Source organism: Cornus florida, unplaced genomic scaffold (assembly GCF_030987335.1).
Source record: "Cornus florida cultivar Cherokee Brave unplaced genomic scaffold, ASM3098733v1 CherokeeBrave_3.0.0_Hap2_Chr07, whole genome shotgun sequence".
NCBI classification, from domain to species: domain Eukaryota; kingdom Viridiplantae; phylum Streptophyta; class Magnoliopsida; order Cornales; family Cornaceae; genus Cornus; species Cornus florida.
In genome coordinates this window covers 3,304,582-3,324,704 of record NW_026775577.1, presented here as the reverse complement: position 1 = coordinate 3,324,704, position 20,123 = coordinate 3,304,582, and the positions used below count along the sequence as shown (strand labels likewise).

The window sequence follows — 20,123 nt, the reverse complement described above, 5'->3', positions numbered from 1 at the left end:
ACCATTGGAAAGAGAGTTAATCTTGCCTGTAAATCATTAGTAATCATGATGTTAGTTGGGATCACTGGTGCAAATTCCGTGGGATTAAAGTAATTCAGTCTACCTGTCACGCAAACAAACACTCCGAATCGTAATTGCGTTGATAAAATAGTACATATTTATATAACTTCATTAATGAGTGTACCTTATTACGTTTAGATTGAGTACTTACACCTCTTTATTCCTAATCCCTAACTAACGTGGGCTCCTCTTCTCCAAGAGTCGCTTTAGTAGGTAATAGCTTAATCATAGAATTTTTAAACAAATTTTTGCACCAAAACACAAGGCAAATTCTTCAACATTGTAATCAGGACTTAAGTCACATAAAGCGGAAAAGAGAGCGAAAATAAATTTGAGAGTGGAAACATGAGAGTGACATAATTAAATCATAAATAGTGAGAATTTAAGCCTACGTGGAACGTGAGAAGAAGCACACTTGTGATACCGTTAAGAATAATGATATGACTTGGGTCAAAACGGAGGGAGTCCACGCTAGGGAACGTGCCTCCTTAATCTTCTCCCTTGCTTATATATATATATATATATATATACTTATAAAAATATAAAAAGTACCTTTTGAATTTTCTCTTTTGCTTATAATATTCTATATATGTTTTTTTAATATTCTATAGATTTTTTTTGTCTCTCCTAAATCGTTTCCTTAATTCTTATATTCTATATCTATAATAGTTTCATTCCAAAAATATCACTATATTATATACATACATATATATATATATTAATTTATATGTATGTACGTTATATTTTAAATATATATTATGGTGTAGAATATTACGTTGTGGCTCCATCCCTTGATGTAGTACAGTGAATTTCACAATTGGCAAGAGATGGAACTCACCGTAGAGTCTATCATTTATTACTGTGCATTATTTACTTGGATTCATTATTTTTATGTTCGTAAAATATATTTAGCAATAAATAAATCCTTTACTTACTCCTATCTTTTAAACCTGAATTATCAATTAAACTGTAATATATAAAATAGGTGTTAATCCAATGATATAACCTAATGGGAAGGGGAGTGACGGGTTGGCAATCTCCGCGGGAAGCTTACCCAACTATGTAATAATAATAATACTTAATTAAGAAAAGAAAAACTTAGCAGCATGCGCATTGCTCTAAGCATTGACACATGTCTACTTCTGGTTGGATATAATAAGTCTTAGTCCAACACAATGACCTGTGTTTTTATATTGCCAAGGAATCATTTCAAGTTCCAAGGAAAAACTGCCAAATCTATCCGTGTCAATATGATTCATTATTCATTAATCACCGACCTCCTTCAAAATTCTCTCCCCCACACACAATTTGTAATTTAGATCACACACAGAAAAAATGGAGGACGAGGAAAAGCAAACAGTTCCGTACAAAAAACCAGCAGAACAATCCAGAGTTAGTTCTTCGCCTACTCACTCCTCCGATCATGGTCCGCCGGCGAGGTTACCGGAAGATACTCCGGCTAGATCATCCATCTCCTCCAATCAAAGCCGTGGGAGCTCTATCAGTCATGGATTCTCTCCCAACCACGACACGGTTCCGGAATCTCCTCCGATCAAAACAATGGGAGCTCAATTTCGAGCGAATCCTCCGAAGCCGGAGATGGTGGTGACCCGGTCAGTCCGGGAAGAGCCGATGCCGGTAACATGGAAGTATGCAGGAGCGGGAGACGGTTTCAGCGGTGGAGCTGTGGAAGAAGGTAGTGGAGAAGGAGGAGGTGGAGGTCGGCTGAGGAAATCTTTGTCGATTCTTAGGAGAACGAAGAGAGAGAAGATGGTGAAGGAGGCCGCCTTAGGACTTAGGGTTTGCGGGATGGTGTTTTGCTTGATTTCGTTCTCAGTGATGGCCGCTAACAAAAATAAGGGTTGGGCTCTTGATTCATTCGACCGATACAAGGAGTTCAGGTATTTCACTGCATATTCATATATAATCGAGAGATACAGGAGTACTAAAGAGTGTTGTGATACAGTAGTCCTGAGTGTGCAAGTCAATGAAAAAGATTTTTTCCAAATCAATTTTTGTTATTGATTGATGTAGTTATTATTGAAATATTTATTGAGATCGAATGTAACGGAGTTGTGATATATGCAGGTACGCTATGGCGGTGAATGTGATAGGGTTTGTATATTCAGGTGGGCAGGCTTGTTTTATGGCCTACCATTTAGCCACCGGCAAGTACGTTTCCCGACACCAACTCCGTTATTTTCTCGATTTCTCCGTGGATCAGGCGAGTCTTTCTTACTGTACTATTAATTTTTAAGTCAGTGTAGATATTGTTGCAGTAATTATTTTGGTGTGACACAACCCAACCTTAGTCTGCTTTTTCACTTTTTGGGGCTCTTTTTGGACTGTTATCAGTTATGACTTGTGGGCTTGGGGTCCACACGCTCTTGGGTAAAGTGTTTTCTTTTTTTTCCCCTGGTCCACCACTCAACCCAACAATGGTTGTGCTGTTGTGCAGTAACCCATTGGTGGATTCTTTGAATGAGGATTGCTTTTATTCCTGCACAGGAGTTGATTGTTGGTGAAACCCACTAAATTGTAGCACAATAATATAGTTATTGTATAAATGATATAAAATTATTGTATAAATGATCGAAATGACAAGAAACGTGACACATGATTAAATGGCACGGTAAAGGATCCGAGTTTGTTTTTATATATGGGGCTTTATTTGGGGTTAGGGATTTGGCCCACAAGGACCATGTGGTTTTTGGAGTCCGTTTAGAGTCCTTTTTCCTTCTAATGCCGCATCTACTTTTTTACTACTTTTTGTTCGAAGGTTGCTATTGGGCCTATGTGGAATATACAACTCTACCACTTCATAAAGCAAAGAATTTGCACCAGTAAAGGCCCTTTTGATATGCTTGCTTTATTACGGCATTTTATTTTTTTCTAAAATGCTATCAGTTGGCCTGGCATATGACAGAGATCTTGATAAATAACTTAAGAAAAAATTGTGAGAAATAATGCAAGAAGAAAATCACTGAGATAACGGGCATGCATAGTGTATGAACTACATTACCACACTGGTATGAAGATAACTTGAAGTGTATATACACAGACTGAAAATTACTACTTCTCATAGCCCATGGAACACAACCTATTTAGAATGAACTGAATGAAGCATAAGCCATGTTTGGGACCACCGAATGACCCCATTCCAAATCCAAGGATTCGGTGCTCCCAAAAGCAACAATATTGTTTTTCTTGTCATCGCAGTTTCGTGTTAAAATTATAGTTTTAGTATTTAATATTTCCACCCCTTTAACTGTCAATTAATAGTGTCAATTAAAAATGATTTCTATTTGCATGCATTGTTTTGCTGCGAATATTATGTGGCTCGCTTCATGTAAAGATCTTTTGCAGGAATTTGACATGTAACAAGATTTTCCAATTTTTGGTATTGCCCCATCTTTCAACAAAGTCCCTAAAACTTTTAGAAAATAGCTATTAGAATTCATTTTTAGGTATTCAAGATGATTAGTAATTGTTTGGTTGTGATTCTTGTGAAACTTTGCTTGCAACACCAGCTAGTTGCACACATTGAGTTGGCACCATGCGCTGGGTTGGTTGGATATCCTCTTGGTCCTCAAAACTTCTTGTAACCAGTTGCAGGTCTCAATTGAGAGTGTCCAAAGAAACAAATGAGAACTCTTTGAAGGCAAAAAAAATAAATAAATACACATATTGAATTAATCTGCTAGAGTGTTTTGATTAACATGATAAATATCTTTTTATTATCGTTAAGGCGCTTAAAGTATGTTTCCTTTTCCCTTCCTATTTTAGGTTCCTTTAATCTAGTCCTAGTTCTAGCATATTGGTTGTGCTTCCAAAAAGCACATTTGAAGCCCCTTCTTGAAGGGAGAGGCAGCAATATATCATTTAGCTACAATTTTACTTTCCATTTTATGCTGATATATTTAGTGGAAAACTGGGGCTTTTGTTGTTTTGAAATGGCAGATTATGACATACCTTCTGATATCGGCATCATCATCGGCTGCAATTCGGGTTGATGACTGGCAATCCAACTGGGGCAAAGATAAGTTCCCGGAGATGGCAAGGGCTTCTGTAATAATGTCCTTCCTGGCATTCGTGGCTTTAGCCTTGAGCTCTCTCATCTCTGGATATACCCTGTGCAATTCCAAATCTTTGTGACAAAGAGCTCCTCCTAGGGTCTATATACCTGTTAAAATTTACGAATCATAACGAATTTCTTTTTAAGGGAAAGGTAATGTGTATATATGTATCCTTCATGTTGTGCATAAAGAAAAATGTTTGGGTTACATAATTACGTTGGGACCGTGTAGGAATCACATATTCTGTTGAACAATCGTCACCATTCAATCTGATAGACTTGTGCAGATAATTTAGTTTAAATGATTGGGATTAATGTTGCAAGTAGCTGTTGTTTCTGATACTGTTTCATACATTTTCATCACAGACTGGCTTATTAACAGGCCGCCAAAATGTTCAAGTAGTAAACTAGCATATCAAATGTGTGGTTTGGTGGCACTAGCATATGCTTCTACTGTTGCTTCTTTTTTTTTTTTCTTTTTTCTTTTTTCATGCTTAGGATTTGGTGTACAAGTCTGAGACTCTGAGTGCACCAAGTCGTCGAAGCAGGATTAGTGGCAGTGTCGCATTTGCATCAGAAAGAACCAGAATGATGGCTAGATTGTTTTAGTGTTGAATGAAACATTCTAATGGGTACAATTTGGATTTTGAGTTTTGACAAGGTTGATTTATGCTTCTATTGTAGGTCTTTTTGCGATCTTATGGTCAATTGTTATATCATTGACATTGGCTTGACAAAATATGATATTCACATTATTGCCCCTAACCGAGTTTGAGCCTTAGGCTCAATCGTTATATCATTGACATTGGCTTGACAAAATATGATATTCACATTATTGCCCTTGACCGGGTTTGAGCCCTCCATCACTCCTTTGGAGATGAGAGATCATACCGTCTTGACTAATTTTCATGGACAAGATAATGATTTAATTGGTACTTAGTAACCCTAAGACTCTGTTTTTGCTTGCCTTCGAAGCTTAAATCAAACTTGCCCATGGTAGAGTTTAATTGCTTTAGAAATTGGTAGTGGAATGGTGATGTGTGTCGCTATTATCTATCCATGAGTGGGCTTCTCTCATCCAAGAGTTGCTTAAGTATTGAAGTTTTGAAGGAAAATTTTCCTTTTTCCCGAGAAAATGCACCGAAACAAATACCCAGTTAGTCGATGATCCCACATCTCTTTAAATTTTCCCAAAGTTATTTTTACAGTCATTGATTTCATGTTCCAGTTTTACAATAACCATAGAAAAGAATGCCCTTTAAAAATTTTCCTCAATAATAGAGAGTCAATAATTAAATGACTTGAATTTTTTTTTTTTAATTAAATGACCATAGGAGTAACAAATTACCTGTCAGTGTCATGTGTAACAAACAGTCTCTCTTTAGTGATTCGGTCAAGTTTGTTGAAGCCTTTCTTTACAGAGAAAGGCAATAATGACCTTCTGATGATCAGCATCTTTCCTCTTTTATGTAAGGACTTTCTGGTCATTAAGAAAGATAGTAACAGACAACCTGAAAAAGATAGTGAAAGACAACCTTATTTTTCCTCCTCCATAAAAGAAGATCCCAAAGAAAGCATTCTGCTCGATATCATATCTGGGCTATTCTCATTAATTAGAGAAACATACTACTACCTTTAAATTGCTTCATATTCTATCCTGCAAAAATATATAAAATATGCACAATAGAATAATTCTTTCATAAAACTTATATTTGGATTTTATCAGTTTAAGAATAAAAATATTAGTAATTGGTAATATTTTTATTGGATATAATTATATATTGTCTTTCAATGATTTTTGTATTTTAAAAGTGATTCATTAAATTACACACAATATAATAATAATAGGGTAAATTGTACTCGCACGTCCTGATATTTGGGTCAACGTTGCTTAGCGGCTGGTCAACGCACTTGTTTACTAATCACTCCCCAAGGTTTTAAAAATCATATTTATCCCTGATTATTTAATTTTAATTCACTACCTATCAACCCTGTTAATTGAGAAAAAAAAAAACCCTCACTCACCTAAATAAATAAAAATAAAAAATAAAAAAACAAGGTGAATTATAGAAAGTCTTGCAATGAGTATTCTATACAAATAAAAATAAAATAAAATAAAATAAAGAAGAAAAAAAAAAGGAAAAAAGATTGGGTGTGTTTGTTTATGAATGTTGAGGTGGTAATGGCTAGTTTATAGGGTTATATTAATAATTTATATATTTTTTTATTATTTGTTGATAAAGTCAAAGGGTTAAATGGTTATTTTTTTGAGCGTCAGAGGTTTAGAGGAGATGTGTATGGTGCCAATGTAAACATATGTGTTGACAGGCCGCTGAGTGACATTGACCGAAAACTCAAAAAATATAAGTGCAATTTACCCATTATAATAATAAAATTCATACGAGCAATAAAAAAGAAGGGTAAAATGTTAAAAGAAAATCCACCTCTCCCCTGTATACAGACAGAATGTTGTGCAAATGCATTTCGATCAAAAAACCTCTATATTTCATTTTCTCAATTTAAAGAATGAAATATCTATCTAAAATGTGCTTAAAACAAAACAAAAATAGAAAAACAAGAGAGAGATTATTAAGGGTGTTTTGAGATTTCTATAAATTTTTTAGTGTCAACAAATATTAGAAGATAATTTATACGTATTTTCAAATATAAAAAATTCATGTGCACATACTAAACTACATGAATGTTTTTTTTTTTTCACATTTTTTTATATAACATGATTTATTTATTTATTTTACTCTTAAAAGAGTAAAAAGAGATACAAGTGTTAAATACATGCTTACAATATCATTCATTAATCACCGACCTCCTTCAAAATCTTCTCTTCCATTTTGATTTTCTCAAGTGCCCCACACACACACTCACACACACCCACACGAGCCACACGTGTAAAAGCTCACACGCAAAAAATGGAAAACGAAGAAAATGGCATCTCTATCAGTCATGGATTCCCCAACCATGAGACATTTCCGGCATCTCCTCCGATCAAAGCAATGGGAGCTCAATTTCAGGCTAATCATCCGTTGACGGAGATGGTGGTGAACCCGACTGTCCGGGAAGAGCCGATGCCAGACACGAGTAAGTATCCGGGAACCGGAGACGTGGAAGAAGGTGGCGATGACCGTGAGCGGCGAATTCAGTTGTTGACGCAGTCGCTGGAGAGAGCGAAGATGGTGAAACCGTCAGCCTGGGAAGAGACGATGTCAGAGATGAGGAAGTATCCGGGAACGGGAGACGGTTTCAGCATGGGAACCGTGGAAGAAGGTGCCGGTGCCGGTGGCCGTGAGCGGCGGGTGAGGGAGCCATTGTCGATAATTAGGAGGATGAAGGGAGATTTGATGATATTTTGGGAAATGGAGAGAGAGAGGAAGGTGAAGGGGACCGCCTTCCTACTTAGGGTTTTGGAGTTAGGGCTTTGCTGGGGTTCGTTGTTAGTGATGATGGCCGATGACTGGAATCACGGTCGGGTTCTTCATTCCTCTCCCCGATTCAAAGAGTTCAGGTTCCTCACTTCCTTTTCACACACATATATACACTATATAGTGTGTATATATACCTGCCAAACCAAATTACTTTTTGGTGATTTTTCTTTGGACTGTGAACGCAAAACACGGATATGTTTAGTACGAGTAACTTTGTTTCGATTTAAATAGTATGGAACTGTTTATTCATTCGGTTTCAAAACGCAGTAACAAGATGAACAGTATCCCAAAAAAAAAAAAAATTAATGACCTTTTTAATTACCCATTTTATTGTTCAAACTTGAAACATTTTTTAACTAAACATGTTATTTTTTTGTATTTTGCTTTTAAAAATCTTGCAACAAATTAAACTTTTCTAAACATACTTGTGATTACTATTGATCCCACTCCAAAGTAGATACTATTAAACACACTCCAAAGTAGACATGTTTCTTCTGTTATGGGTAAAAAAATAAAAATAACTAGGATGATGCCATGAACTTGGTGTTTTGGAGGGCTACACACTATCTGAGTGCGCTTGAGGTGCTAAGTGAGTGTGACAATGAATGGAGTTGTGATAAAGAGTCCAAATCCAACTAAATTTACATTAATAGAGGATGATTTGACTACTTATCATTATTCTTTAGAATAGTAGTAAGGTCAACTCCTTAACCATCTCACTAAACTGTGCATTGTGGAATGCAAGTCAATGGAGAATTTTTTTTTTTTTTTTTTTTTGTTATGTGTATTTACAGTAACAGTTGCAATCAATTTTTGTTATTGATTGATGTTGCAATTATTGAAATAAACATTTCTTATTCAATAATGATAAAAAGTTTTTGTTAGACGCTATTTATTATGGTCGAACAAAAATCGTTATTTTTTTCTTTTCTTTTGGTAGCATTAGATGAATATAATAGAGTTGTGATATATGCAGGAACTGGTACAAGATCAAGATGGTGACTTTGATAGGGTTGGTATATTCAGTTGTTCAAGTTTGTTGTTTTCGGGGCTGCGGCGAATACGTTTTTTCCCCACCCCATCGTTTTTTCTCTTTCTGCGCGGATCAGGCAAGTCTTATGGTGTGCCCTAACCTAATAATTTATCGTGACCTAATCTATGGCCTTTGTCTGCTTTTCTCTCTTTTGGGGCCTTTTTGGACTGTTTGGGGTCCGGACGCCGGAGAAGATGTTGGATGAGCCGGGTCATGTCATTGGCATTGCTGGTTAATGAAAATTCACACAATCAAATTGTCATACCATTTAATAAAAACCACTTTCCACAAATTGATTTGTTGGATTTTCAGTTGGTATGTCTGGCTCATCCTATACCTCCTCCGCAAGCTCTTGGGTAAAAAAAAAATTTCACTTGTCACCCCCACTCACCCCCTATAATGGTTGTGCATTAACCATTGATGTTAAACTTGGGACTCACATTATCACATCTACTTAGTACTGAGAATTGCTTTTACCATCCCACACACATGTAAATATATGGGGCTTGGGATTTGTTCCCACATGGACGCTTCCTAAAGAGTCTTTTTTTACTACTTTTTGTTCTAAGGTTGCTAGTATCAGTTAGTTCTTTTTTTTTTTTTTTTTTAAAAAAAAAAAATTCTCATAACCTACAGAACAAAACTTAGCTTGAATGAAATGAATAACACTCTATTTTTCTTGTTATGGGCATTCCATGTTAAAAATATAGTATCAGAAATCTAAAATTTTCATTACTTATCAAAAAAAAAAAAAAAATGAAATCTAAAATTTTCACCCATTTAACAGTCAATTGAAAATGATTTCAATTTGCAGACACTGTTTTGCTGCGGATATTATGTGGCTCACTGCATTTATATAATCCATATATAAGATTTTTACAGGAATTTGACATATAACAAGGTTTCAAATTTTTTTGGTAAAAAATTTCCAATTTTTGGTATTGCCCCATCTTTAAACAAAGTCCCTAAAACTTCAGATTCCATACAAAGTAGGAATTCATTTTTAGGTATTCAAGATGATTAGTAATTGTTTGGTGGTTGTGGAATTTCTTGCAACGTACACCAGCTAGAAGCACACTAGGTTGGCACCATATGTACTTTGTTGGTTAATTTCAAGGATATCCTCTTGGTCCTCAAAACTTCTTGTACATATATATGTGTACACACAAACAGATGAGAAATTTCTGAAGGCAAAATGAACACATTGAATTAATCAGCTAGAGTGTTTTTTTTCTAATATTATAAAATTTTGTTTATTATTGTTCAGGTGCTTAAATGTATGTTTCCTTTTCGTTTTCTATTTTACTTTCTTTATTTGCTAACTAGTCCTAGTTCTAGCATATATGTTGTGCTTGTTTGAATTTTACTTTCCGTTTTATGCTGATATATTTAGTGGAAAACTGGGGTTTTTGTTTTTTGAAATCGCAGTATATGACATACCTTCTGATATGGGCATCATCATCGGCTGCCTTTCGTGTTGATTTCTCGGGGCTGGCAAGTGTATCTGTAATGTTATCCTTCATGGCATTCGTGGCTTTTGCCATCAGTTATCTCGTCTCTATATATACCCTGTGCAGTTCCAAATCTAGGTAACAAAGACCTCAACCTAGGGTGTATATACCTGTCATCTTTACGAATCATAACGAATTTCTTTAAAGGGAAAGGTAATATTTATCTACATACTCGTCAAGCTATGTAGAAAGAAACATGTTTGGGTTACATTTGGAACATATGTTGAAGTCTCACATATGCTGTTGAACAATCATTGCTATTCAATCAGATAGACTTTTGCTGAGAATTTATTTTACATGATTGGGAATATTGTTACAAGTAGCTGTTATTTATGATACTGTTTCATACATTTTCATTACTGCCTGGTTTATTGACAGGCTGCCAAAATATTTTAAGTCCTTGTGGACATTTCAAATATTTGTGGGACAAAAAAAAATAGCATATGCTTCGACAGTTCTACTGTTGCTTTTTCCATACTGAAGCATCCCATTTTGACAAAACAAAGGTGATAATTTCAGTCTAGATAGCAGTGCTGAGAGTTTTTAGGAACCCCCTCCCGGAAAGTTGAAGCAAACGCACATTCTCACAGCGTTCCTAACAGGGTTCTAACTATCAACCACCCATTTGAAGAGTAGAGATCATACCATCTGAACTAATGTCCGTTGACAAGATGATGATTTAGTTGGTACTTAGTAACGGTAAGATGGCATTTTTACAATCATCTAAAGACTGCATTTTACATGAAAAGGTCACTAGTGAGTCATATTTTGGAAGTTGCCTTTATTAAAAAAAATTAGTGTGATGTTGCAGTGTCCCTAATAGCCCAGATTTAACTGTGATGGTGTATAGTTTCTTAGGCTCCCCATAAAGCTAGCCTTGGATTTATTTGACACTCTAAACCCTTTTATTTATTTTTTATTTTTTATCCTGGCAGACACTCTAATCCCTTAAAAGACCACAAATAATGGCAGAAAAAAGGTTGAGCTTGTTCTGAAGTTTTATGCAATTCCAGTCCATTTCTAGAAGGCATGGGGTGATCACTCGAACAGGGAAGACTTGGATGATTGGATCAGGATGTGGTCACTGGAACAAAATTTGCATTTTTATCAAGACGTCAACAGTATGTTTAGTAGTGTCTATTGATGATTGAACAGTATACTTAGTAGTGTCTATTGATTATTGAATCACATAATCGTGTAAATAGTCTCTTCGCATGCTGGAAAAGACCCACATTGGCGGGAATGTTTGAATTGTAGAAATAGCCTTTTCTGCATGCAGGTTAGGCCCACATTGACGGGAATTCATGGAATGGGCTAGCCCTTTTTATTGATTGTTGAAGTTGCCCAAGACATTTGACATTTGAGTGATAATTTTCTTGACATTTTGAACACCTTTTTCATATGCTACTATTAAAAAATTCAATCATTTTAGCCATTTAATTACGCACTTCCTTTCCTATTCTTTTGTCCTTCTTAAGAAATGACAGCATTTTTTTTTTTTTTTTGTCTTCCCTAAAAGGGTTTGGATACAAATGATACTATTAGTTACAAGAGAGAAGAAATAAAATGAAAGAATATCAATAATTTGTGTTTGGATAGATAAGAGAGAAACTAAATGAAATGATAATATTCTTATTTGAATAAGATATAGGAGAGAAAAGAAAAGAATAGATATAACAATCAAATTATTATAATACTCTTTTAATTAGATTGGACATGAGTGAAATAACAATTTTATCCTTCTAATTATTTGGACAGTATCGAGATTATAAAAATACTTGTTTAACCCACTATCATTTTTCCTTTTATGTTTTCATTTTTACACGAATAACATTTGAAAGATAATGAGTCATTTTTCCTTTTATGTTTTCATTTTTAGACGAATAACATTTGAAAGATAATAAGGTATGGCTATTCCTCCCCGTTCTTCTTTTCTATCGATTAAAATAATCCAAACACTTTTCTCCTTATCTTTCGTTTTTTTTTTTTTTTTTTTCTTTCCATATCCCTCCAAATCATCCCATCCAAGGAAGCCTAAACCTTTATACGGTATTGAGGAAACAATATTTGAAAATGACTCCGAAAACATGTTAGAAAATGATTCATACCCAATATTTACCCAATTCAGAGTCTTGCAACTCACAAATTTCTACCATGTCAAATGCATTTTTTTTCTTCTTTTATATGTAAAATCAATCATCAAAAAAGAACTTTCATGAATTAATTGAAACTTGATTTGTAATTTTTTAATTTGATTTTAAAAAATATATATAAATCAAAACAAACTTTTGATTATCGAATTATCTCCAAACTAATGTTCATCATCATTTTACTATACCCTTATCGCTGTCAATTAACCATCAAAAGTTCTATTTGATTTGATTATTTATTTATTTATTTATTTTTTTTTTTCATGCAAGTTCTCAAATTTATTGGCTCATGTTTAAAAATTGAGAAATTCTTTTCAAAGTGAAAAATGTAACCGATTAATCATTGCAAATGGGAGGTGACAAACGAAATTTGAAAAGGTGGCATAATGTGAATTTTCATAAAATTTTGGAGAATGATAAGTGTTGTCACCACTAGACTAATTTAGTCATGAAATTATGCCGACCCTCTTTTATGAAAATTTTCTATAAAAAAAATATTTGTATAAAATTATTACAAGAGGTGCTTTTCAATAGCTTTAAAATCATTAGTACCGAAAATAGCTTTTCCATTTGAATGTAAAATTATGTGCTTCCAACATTTTTAATTCCACAAATGATATAAGCTTGTCATTTTTTTAAATATAATGTAATGATATATGTTTTAAATTCGGAGGACCAAAAAAAAAAAAAAAAAAAAAAAAAAAACGTATCTATCATTTTCTTGCGTAAATATATTTGGAAAAGAAACATCATTCCCCCACATGCGCGTCCAAAACATCCAACCTCTTCTGCATACACGCTCGTATATGTGTACGCGCGCGCACAAGATGTGTAATTTTAGAGAGGTCACAGAGGTGTTAGAAGTAAAGGATCAGAAGCCACTGATTCTTTGCTACCTGTATGTCTCTCTGTCTCTCTCTCTCTCTCTCTCTGTCTCTCTCTCTCTCTATCTAGATATATATATCTCTATAGGGTTTCTTGCGTTTCTTGTTTACTTTTTTTTTTCACAAGCTTGACAAAAAATTGGGTCGATGAGTTAGTTTTTTTGTAGTTAAGAAATTGCAAATTTTGCTGGGATTGTTGTATGTAGTTGGGAAACTTTGTGACTCATATCTACCAGAAAATTGTTCATTTATTCGATCTCGTGAGTAGTGATACAAAGTGATGACATGGTATATTGATATGCACAAGTCATGTACTTTTCATGTTTGATTTAATTTCTCTTTCACTATTTTCCACCATTTTGTTTTCTAATTGGTTTGAGTAAAATCCTAAAATTTTCATAAATCAATCTCCTAGACCAAGCATAAAAAAGGGCTAGCCGAGTGCACTTGGCTCCGCCATTGCAAATTTTGAGAGGGTCAGATGTACGCAGCGTTCTGTTTCCGATTTCAAAGCCACGACCTCTAAGCATCTGACTACGTTTTTTATCCCTTGAATGTGATTTGGTAGGATTTAAGAAGAAAATGAGCATCTAATAGATATACACATGTGATCAAAGACATCTAGTGATTAAAGCTAGAACAAGTCTATTGGAGCATATAAGTGATGAAGACTTGTTTGATGACATTTAAGGTCTTACATGCATACCACAGTGAGCATATAAACTTGATGTTTCTACCTGTGGAGTATGTTACTAAGAGGATTGACTCTAGAGAGAAATAGCCAGCAAAGAGAGAATATATATTAAGTTCATTAATAAATGTATAAATCAAGGTCTTTGGAGATATCTGTATCTCTTCTTTTAGATCTCAAAAGTTACTTGGATAGCTTAAACAATACATTTAAAGCTAATTTTAGCTAGACTTGATTCACCAAGCAAGCCAATCCCAATGAGATTCGACTGCTGTTTTAATCCTTTAAAATAAAATTTCGCATCATTTTAAGGAGATGAAAGTCTTAAAATTCCCAACAATGATATATATTATTCAAACTCTTGGGAAATATTCTTCCACGAGCATTTAGTATAGTAGTTCCAGGCTAGGTGATTAATGCTTCGGAGGTCACAGCAAAGATGACTCCATTCAAGGCCATTTGTATTGGCTGAGAATGAAAATAGATGTTGCAAATGTCACGATTTGTATCATATCTTAAATTGGATAAAATGCAATATCATCTAGGACTAAACATAATGCTATATTAACTCAGTAACCAATAATGAAAGTATATGGCAATGACATGATAAAAAGGAAATTTCTCATTAATTATATAGGTTCATCTTAACTACATGTTTATAAATGAGTTGCATAATGTTATCAGACGTACCTTCAATAAGAGAAGTTACTTTATTTATTAATCAACTTTCATACAAGCTCACTGCAGTCAGATGAGTTTTCTTCCACATAGTTCAAATAAATATAATCTAACTGAAGCGATATAATTTCCATGTTTTATTCTTTTCTAAGATCACGGATTGGTATCTTAGTAAGTTTATAGCTCCGTAGCTTCGATGAATCAATCTTTACCATTTAGGCACCTTCCTTGGTGTCGAAGCACCAACAGTAGTAATCAGACCTTGAGATCTCCAACAATTCATCTGGGGTCATCCTCTCAAGCTCATTTTGCCTCCATTGTGCAAAATTATTTCGGTTTTGTGGGTCGGTAGCAAGTGGGTAGTCCTCGTTTTTATGAACTTGGAATTTCATTCGCTTGTAAAGCCTCATTGTTGCAACACAGTCCTCATAAGGATCTTGGATGCCTGTTTGAATCTCATACCTGCAAAATAGAAGCTTCAAAGCTCTCTCAGGTATTAATTAAAAACTTTACACCAAAAATACAACCGCGCATGAATAGTAATTACCCGAGGTATGTTCTTGTTAGGTACTTCAGTGAATTGCTTATCTTGCTTGATTTCATCAAAGGAGGATATTGTGCCGTATCCCTGTAGGCAAATTCATGGAATATACATCTGAGATTCATAGATTTATTAACATGTTCATCATTGACTTTTGTATCTTTGCAGTTTACTATTTGAATTGTACAGCATTTGTTCCATTCTTTTGAGCTGTAATGTTAAAAATTTCAAAGCCTTGTTATGATTTTACATGCTTGGTTGATGAGAATACCTGATCATTATTGGCGGGAACTCCATTTCTAGACTTCTAAGGTTGTGATCCAATCCATGACCAACAAGGATCCTTGCTCTTCCTCCTCTTGACCGAACCTTCCATATTGGTTCCCCATTGCATAAAAAATTCTGAATCTTCTGCTGCACTAGCCTCACTGGCATTGCGTTTTTTAAAAGATCTGGTCGTATGCCCGTTGTTTCATACCTAAAAAGGATTTCAAATTTTTTTATTGTTGTTTGTCATTTAATTGCATTAAATCACTCAAATTTTTTGCACACTAATCAGTACCTATAATTTGTGACTGGAAGTTGAGGTTTCACATAGGTATGAAAGATAACATTTTCATATTCATCAATGAGGCAAACCCTTCCACAAAGGTCTAGGGTACCATCACTGCCACCACCAACCATTTTGCAAGCAAGTGCAACTACTCTTGTTCTACCATTATCAATCTTCAAGTCATCGTGAATGCCTAAGTTAGGCAGGCGATAAAGCATATCCTTGAAAAAGGTAATCGCAAGGGACATGATGTTTATAGTTAGATTCAACTAAAAGAAAATTGATATTGCACACTAAAATAACGTGTCTTTTGATTACCATAGTGTTTACTCGTGAGAGTTGGCATGTCTCTCGGTGAACCCTTAGTGCATTACGGCTGTTAAGGACCATTAGGCAGAGGTCACATCCTTGATCTTTGAATATCCTTTCGCATTCTGCCTTTGGCAACAGCCCTGGGGAAGAAAGTTATATATTCTTATATATGACTAAGCCTCAGAGGACACAAAAATGGTGCATTTCTTGTTGTGAGATTGAAATTTACCTATTAGATGCTCCCTCAGAGACTCAAATGATCGGCAACGTTTCCCACAAATTCCACACATGGGTTCGTGAAATGAGTGATATGAATTCCTCATGTGTTCCACAAGGTGCTCCATTTTGTTGAACTGCCTATAGCATGCCGCACACTTGTTCCTGGTCATGAAATTAAGTTAGATGATCATGCATCAATTAGCAATAATTTTAATTTTGTATAAAACATATGAGTAGAAACTACATTAAACATTCTTATACAAAGAATTTGCAAGAGAGACTACTATGCACCTAAGAGTCCCTGAAGACTCGATTCCATTGTCCATCATGGTAGTGAATAAGGAGCCTTACAAAGGAGATTCTTGAGGTACTTTGAAGAATAAGGAGAGGATATGAATGTATTTATAATGTTGGGGGGCCAAAGACTTTCACCAACTTGAGCTTAAGAAATGATTCCTCAAAGCCATTGTCATACGATTTTAAGTCTTCATACATCCACTTAACATAAGATATTCGTAGCGATCCAAATTTTCTGGACCATATTTTTTTTTTTGACTCGAATATTTCTCTTTTTACAATGTCTCCTCGCCCCCTCCCCTTCCCCGGCCCCTTCTCATTTCAATGGTTGTTACTCAATTTGCAGTGAAGGTGTGGATTGCCAACTTGCATGTCACGTCTCTCTATTTAGAAAATTTTATATTTCCAACAATTATCTGCTTAGTCATTCCCCTAAATGAGCACCTTGTGTACTTTATATATTTGAATGCATCAGTTTTAATGTTCATCAATCTGAAGATTATAGAACCATAACAGATAGGTCATTGTTGTGAAAAGAAACTCAAGTGTTCGCAATTCATCAGTTGGAGATTCCTATTATACTATATGTTTTGTCATACCAAAGCCTTCTTAATGTTTTTGAACTTTAATTTACTTTACACCTCTTGGCCAGTTACCAATAGATCTTTCAGGAAGTCATAAGTCATTCGGTTTTAGCATAAAGTACATAGGACTTGAAAGGCTGATTTAAGTTCAGTGACCAAGAACTGAGTTATATTTGTTCCTTAATGATTATGGAAAAAACTTGCACCATTTAAAGCAAAAACCTTTAAACTTGATATTTAAGAATTTATCCTGTTTATATAAGTTGTGGAACATGTCATCATCCATTGGATAAAAAACAATAAATGCAGCAGTGATTGGTTGGATAATGCACATCAGGAGCAGCTAGCTATAAGATGAATGTTCAAATTGTAAATTCATGATACTGAGGTTTAATAATCTATGTATATACAATTTGGCAAAAGCAAATGAGGCTATGCGGACAAGATGAGCTATTTCAACCTGAGTATATAGTGGCAGTTTTTTTTTTTTTTCCTTTACATTGTATGCGAGCTAGAGAGATAGAGAGAGGTTTGACTTTTAAGATATGGGGAATGTCAGCAAGACAATCTTTTGACTATGGGGGGTCCATCAGATTCTATTGAGATAGATCTGACAGATACATGAGAATACTCCCAATAATTCTGGTCCACCACCATTGCATGGTTCAGTTTGCATGCTCCCTTGTTGTGGAATGGTGTGTAAAATAACGAGTCAACTGGCTCTTAGATGGCACCCTGATGTTGCCCTGTTGTGAATGAGAACAATCAGTATTGCTAACACACTGCTACCACTGCTGCTGTGATTTTAGCATTTATGACGTTTATGAGGCATTGTTTTAGTTCTTGTTATTGATGTGGCATGAGAAACTTTTTGCAACTTTCCGTCGAACCATTAGAAGTGTGATGCATGTTATTCCTTTTTTCTTTAGAAACCTAAGGACCTAAGGCGCATGTGTATTATTAAGTATGATGTGTATTATTCTTTTTTTCTTTAGAAACCTATGGTGCACATGTATTATTCTTTGTAGTGAAAGACCCTCGTATTTGCTTTAATTGGGCAAACAAAATATACACAAGGGGTGAGAGGATTCTCTGTCCAATGATGAATGTCCAAATTTGGATACTATGTATGCAGAGTCAAAGATTCAGGGAAATGAGACTTGAACCACAGATTCAACTGCTTTTCCCACCATCTATTTCTCAATTCAAACAAGCTCTTAAAAGTAAAAGGTAAGGTATTTGATTCTCTACTGTATCCCGACTTGTGGTTTGAGACTTCCTTACCAAAAAAAAAAGCTTGTGGTGTTTAGACTTGCTTATTCATCCCACCCTGTAGGGGACCCTAGTTCTTCCCTGCAGAGACCTACAACAGTGCAATCACCTTCATCCTTGCTTGATGACTACACACACAAGCACACATGTACATACAAATTCTTAGAACAAACTCTGTATTTAATTTCCGAAAAATGAATTCTTAGTGCAAACTGCAGTTGAAGTTATCACAGTAAGTTTAACTGTAAAATTAACTCTCATGTTCAGTAAGCACCACATGTAGTTCTGATCATGCCCACCATAGCATCTCACTAAGCATAATAACGTGATGAAACATTTGAATGTTAGGGCTCATCTGATAGCCAATACAGGAGGAAAGCATGTCTTGCCTTCACTATTGAAACCCATGCAATGTATATATATAATCAAATAATCAAATATAAATATATAGAAGCTGCCTCTCAATCTTAGTTATGGTGACAGTCATCTCTCTTTCAAGGACACATAAATGCATTACAGAACTCAAGATGAGGTTTTGGAGTCTAGGATTCAAAACTGTGGGCATATTCCTATTGCAAGTCATATACGGCACATGACATTGAAAACGTAATCATAGTTTTCTATCACATCATTTGGTTGGATGCAACATAGTGTATTTATTATCTTCTGCTCTCTTGCAGCTTGTGAAGAAACATGCCCAGAGAACACCATGGTGACAGTACTGTGAAAGCAGCAGCATCTCAATGTAGGCACGAAGCAATGGGATACTAAGATAGTGGTCCACCCAATTGGCTACAAAGCGGTCTGCTTCTCTTTTCCACCTCCATCATTTTTTTCTTTTTTGTTTTTTTGTTTTTTTGTTTGTTTGTTTGTTTTTTGGTAAATACTAGCGTGCACACACCCACAAATGCCTACTATGAGGCTCAAACTCCTCAAGTTCCCTTTGAGGGAGGAGAGGTTATACCAGCTGGGCTATTCGCCCGGTGGTCACGTCCATCCTTCAAGGCTTGAAGTGAGGAAAAAGAAGAAACTCATGTTTGATTCCTTTCAAAGTTAATCATGCATGGATATATAATCATGAGGCCATCATCTCATGGTCAAACTTTGACAATCCCTTTCATGATTTTTCATCAGATAGAATAACAAATTTTCAACACTAAATGCTTTCTGACCAAGAGAGATAAAAATGAAACTCTTTTTACTATTAGAGCTTGCAAGGCATATGATAATGGTTTATCATATATATATATAGTGACCTTCAGATAAAAAAAATGGGAATGGCTTTGTTGATTTTTTCAAGTATAGGCTCCATTACCAATAATTATCATAATAATTAAGCCCCCTCTGGTGGAGTATGTTGTAGCCTTCCACCCCTGTATATGCTCTTTAAGTAAATTCAGCAAGTTGAATTTTTACTTTTGAGAAATGTCAAAATGGGCAATGATACTCTAGGGTGGCAAAACAATGCCACTAAAATGTCAAAACTGAGAGGGATGGACCAGATGCAAACTTAACCCTTTGCATTATATGGATAAAGTAGAAAATGAAACAGTGACTGTTCTCAAGACTCAACTCGTATTCTCATCTTTGTGGTCAAACATTACCAGCGCTTCATGGTCCAACAGTCCTTAGTTGCATGGAAAATGATTCCTAGGTCCAATGTTCCAACTGAAATGGTGGGCCGAATGCATCCCAGCCATGGGATGCATTCCGGGATGCATTGACCTAGGACCCTGTAAAGGGAACATTAGTCGATAACAGAATTGTGACTGTTCTAAAAGACTCAACTCGTATTCCCATGTTTGACCGTCAAAAATTACCAA

General features: G+C 35.2%; 3 protein-coding genes across 3 annotated transcripts; 2 read left to right on the top strand and 1 right to left on the bottom strand.

Annotated features, from left to right (window-relative positions):
* Nucleotides 1–1,286: 1,286 nt before the first annotated feature.
* Nucleotides 1,287–4,437, top strand: LOC132315773 (CASP-like protein 4A3). Its single transcript, XM_059814175.1, has 3 exons — nucleotides 1,287–1,961; nucleotides 2,149–2,284; nucleotides 4,021–4,437. The coding sequence occupies exons 1-3, from the start codon at nucleotides 1,396–1,398 to the stop codon at nucleotides 4,213–4,215; spliced, it is 897 nt and encodes a 298-aa protein (XP_059670158.1). The 5' UTR covers nucleotides 1,287–1,395; the 3' UTR covers nucleotides 4,216–4,437.
* A 2,304-nt stretch (nucleotides 4,438–6,741) lies between these two features.
* On the top strand, nucleotides 6,742–11,490 carry LOC132315772 (CASP-like protein 4A3). Its single transcript, XM_059814174.1, has 4 exons — nucleotides 6,742–7,655; nucleotides 8,552–8,684; nucleotides 10,037–10,197; nucleotides 11,055–11,490. The coding sequence occupies exons 1-4, from the start codon at nucleotides 7,063–7,065 to the stop codon at nucleotides 11,083–11,085; spliced, it is 918 nt and encodes a 305-aa protein (XP_059670157.1). The 5' UTR covers nucleotides 6,742–7,062; the 3' UTR covers nucleotides 11,086–11,490.
* Nucleotides 11,491–14,586: 3,096 nt separating this feature from the next.
* LOC132267593 (uncharacterized) lies at nucleotides 14,587–16,317 on the bottom strand. Its single transcript, XM_059768733.1, has 6 exons — nucleotides 16,158–16,317; nucleotides 15,935–16,068; nucleotides 15,626–15,837; nucleotides 15,335–15,541; nucleotides 15,070–15,150; nucleotides 14,587–14,984 (listed from the first exon to the last, which is right to left on the bottom strand). The coding sequence occupies exons 1-6, from the start codon at nucleotides 16,315–16,317 to the stop codon at nucleotides 14,738–14,740; spliced, it is 1,041 nt and encodes a 346-aa protein (XP_059624716.1). The 3' UTR covers nucleotides 14,587–14,737.
* Nucleotides 16,318–20,123: the final 3,806 nt, after the last annotated feature.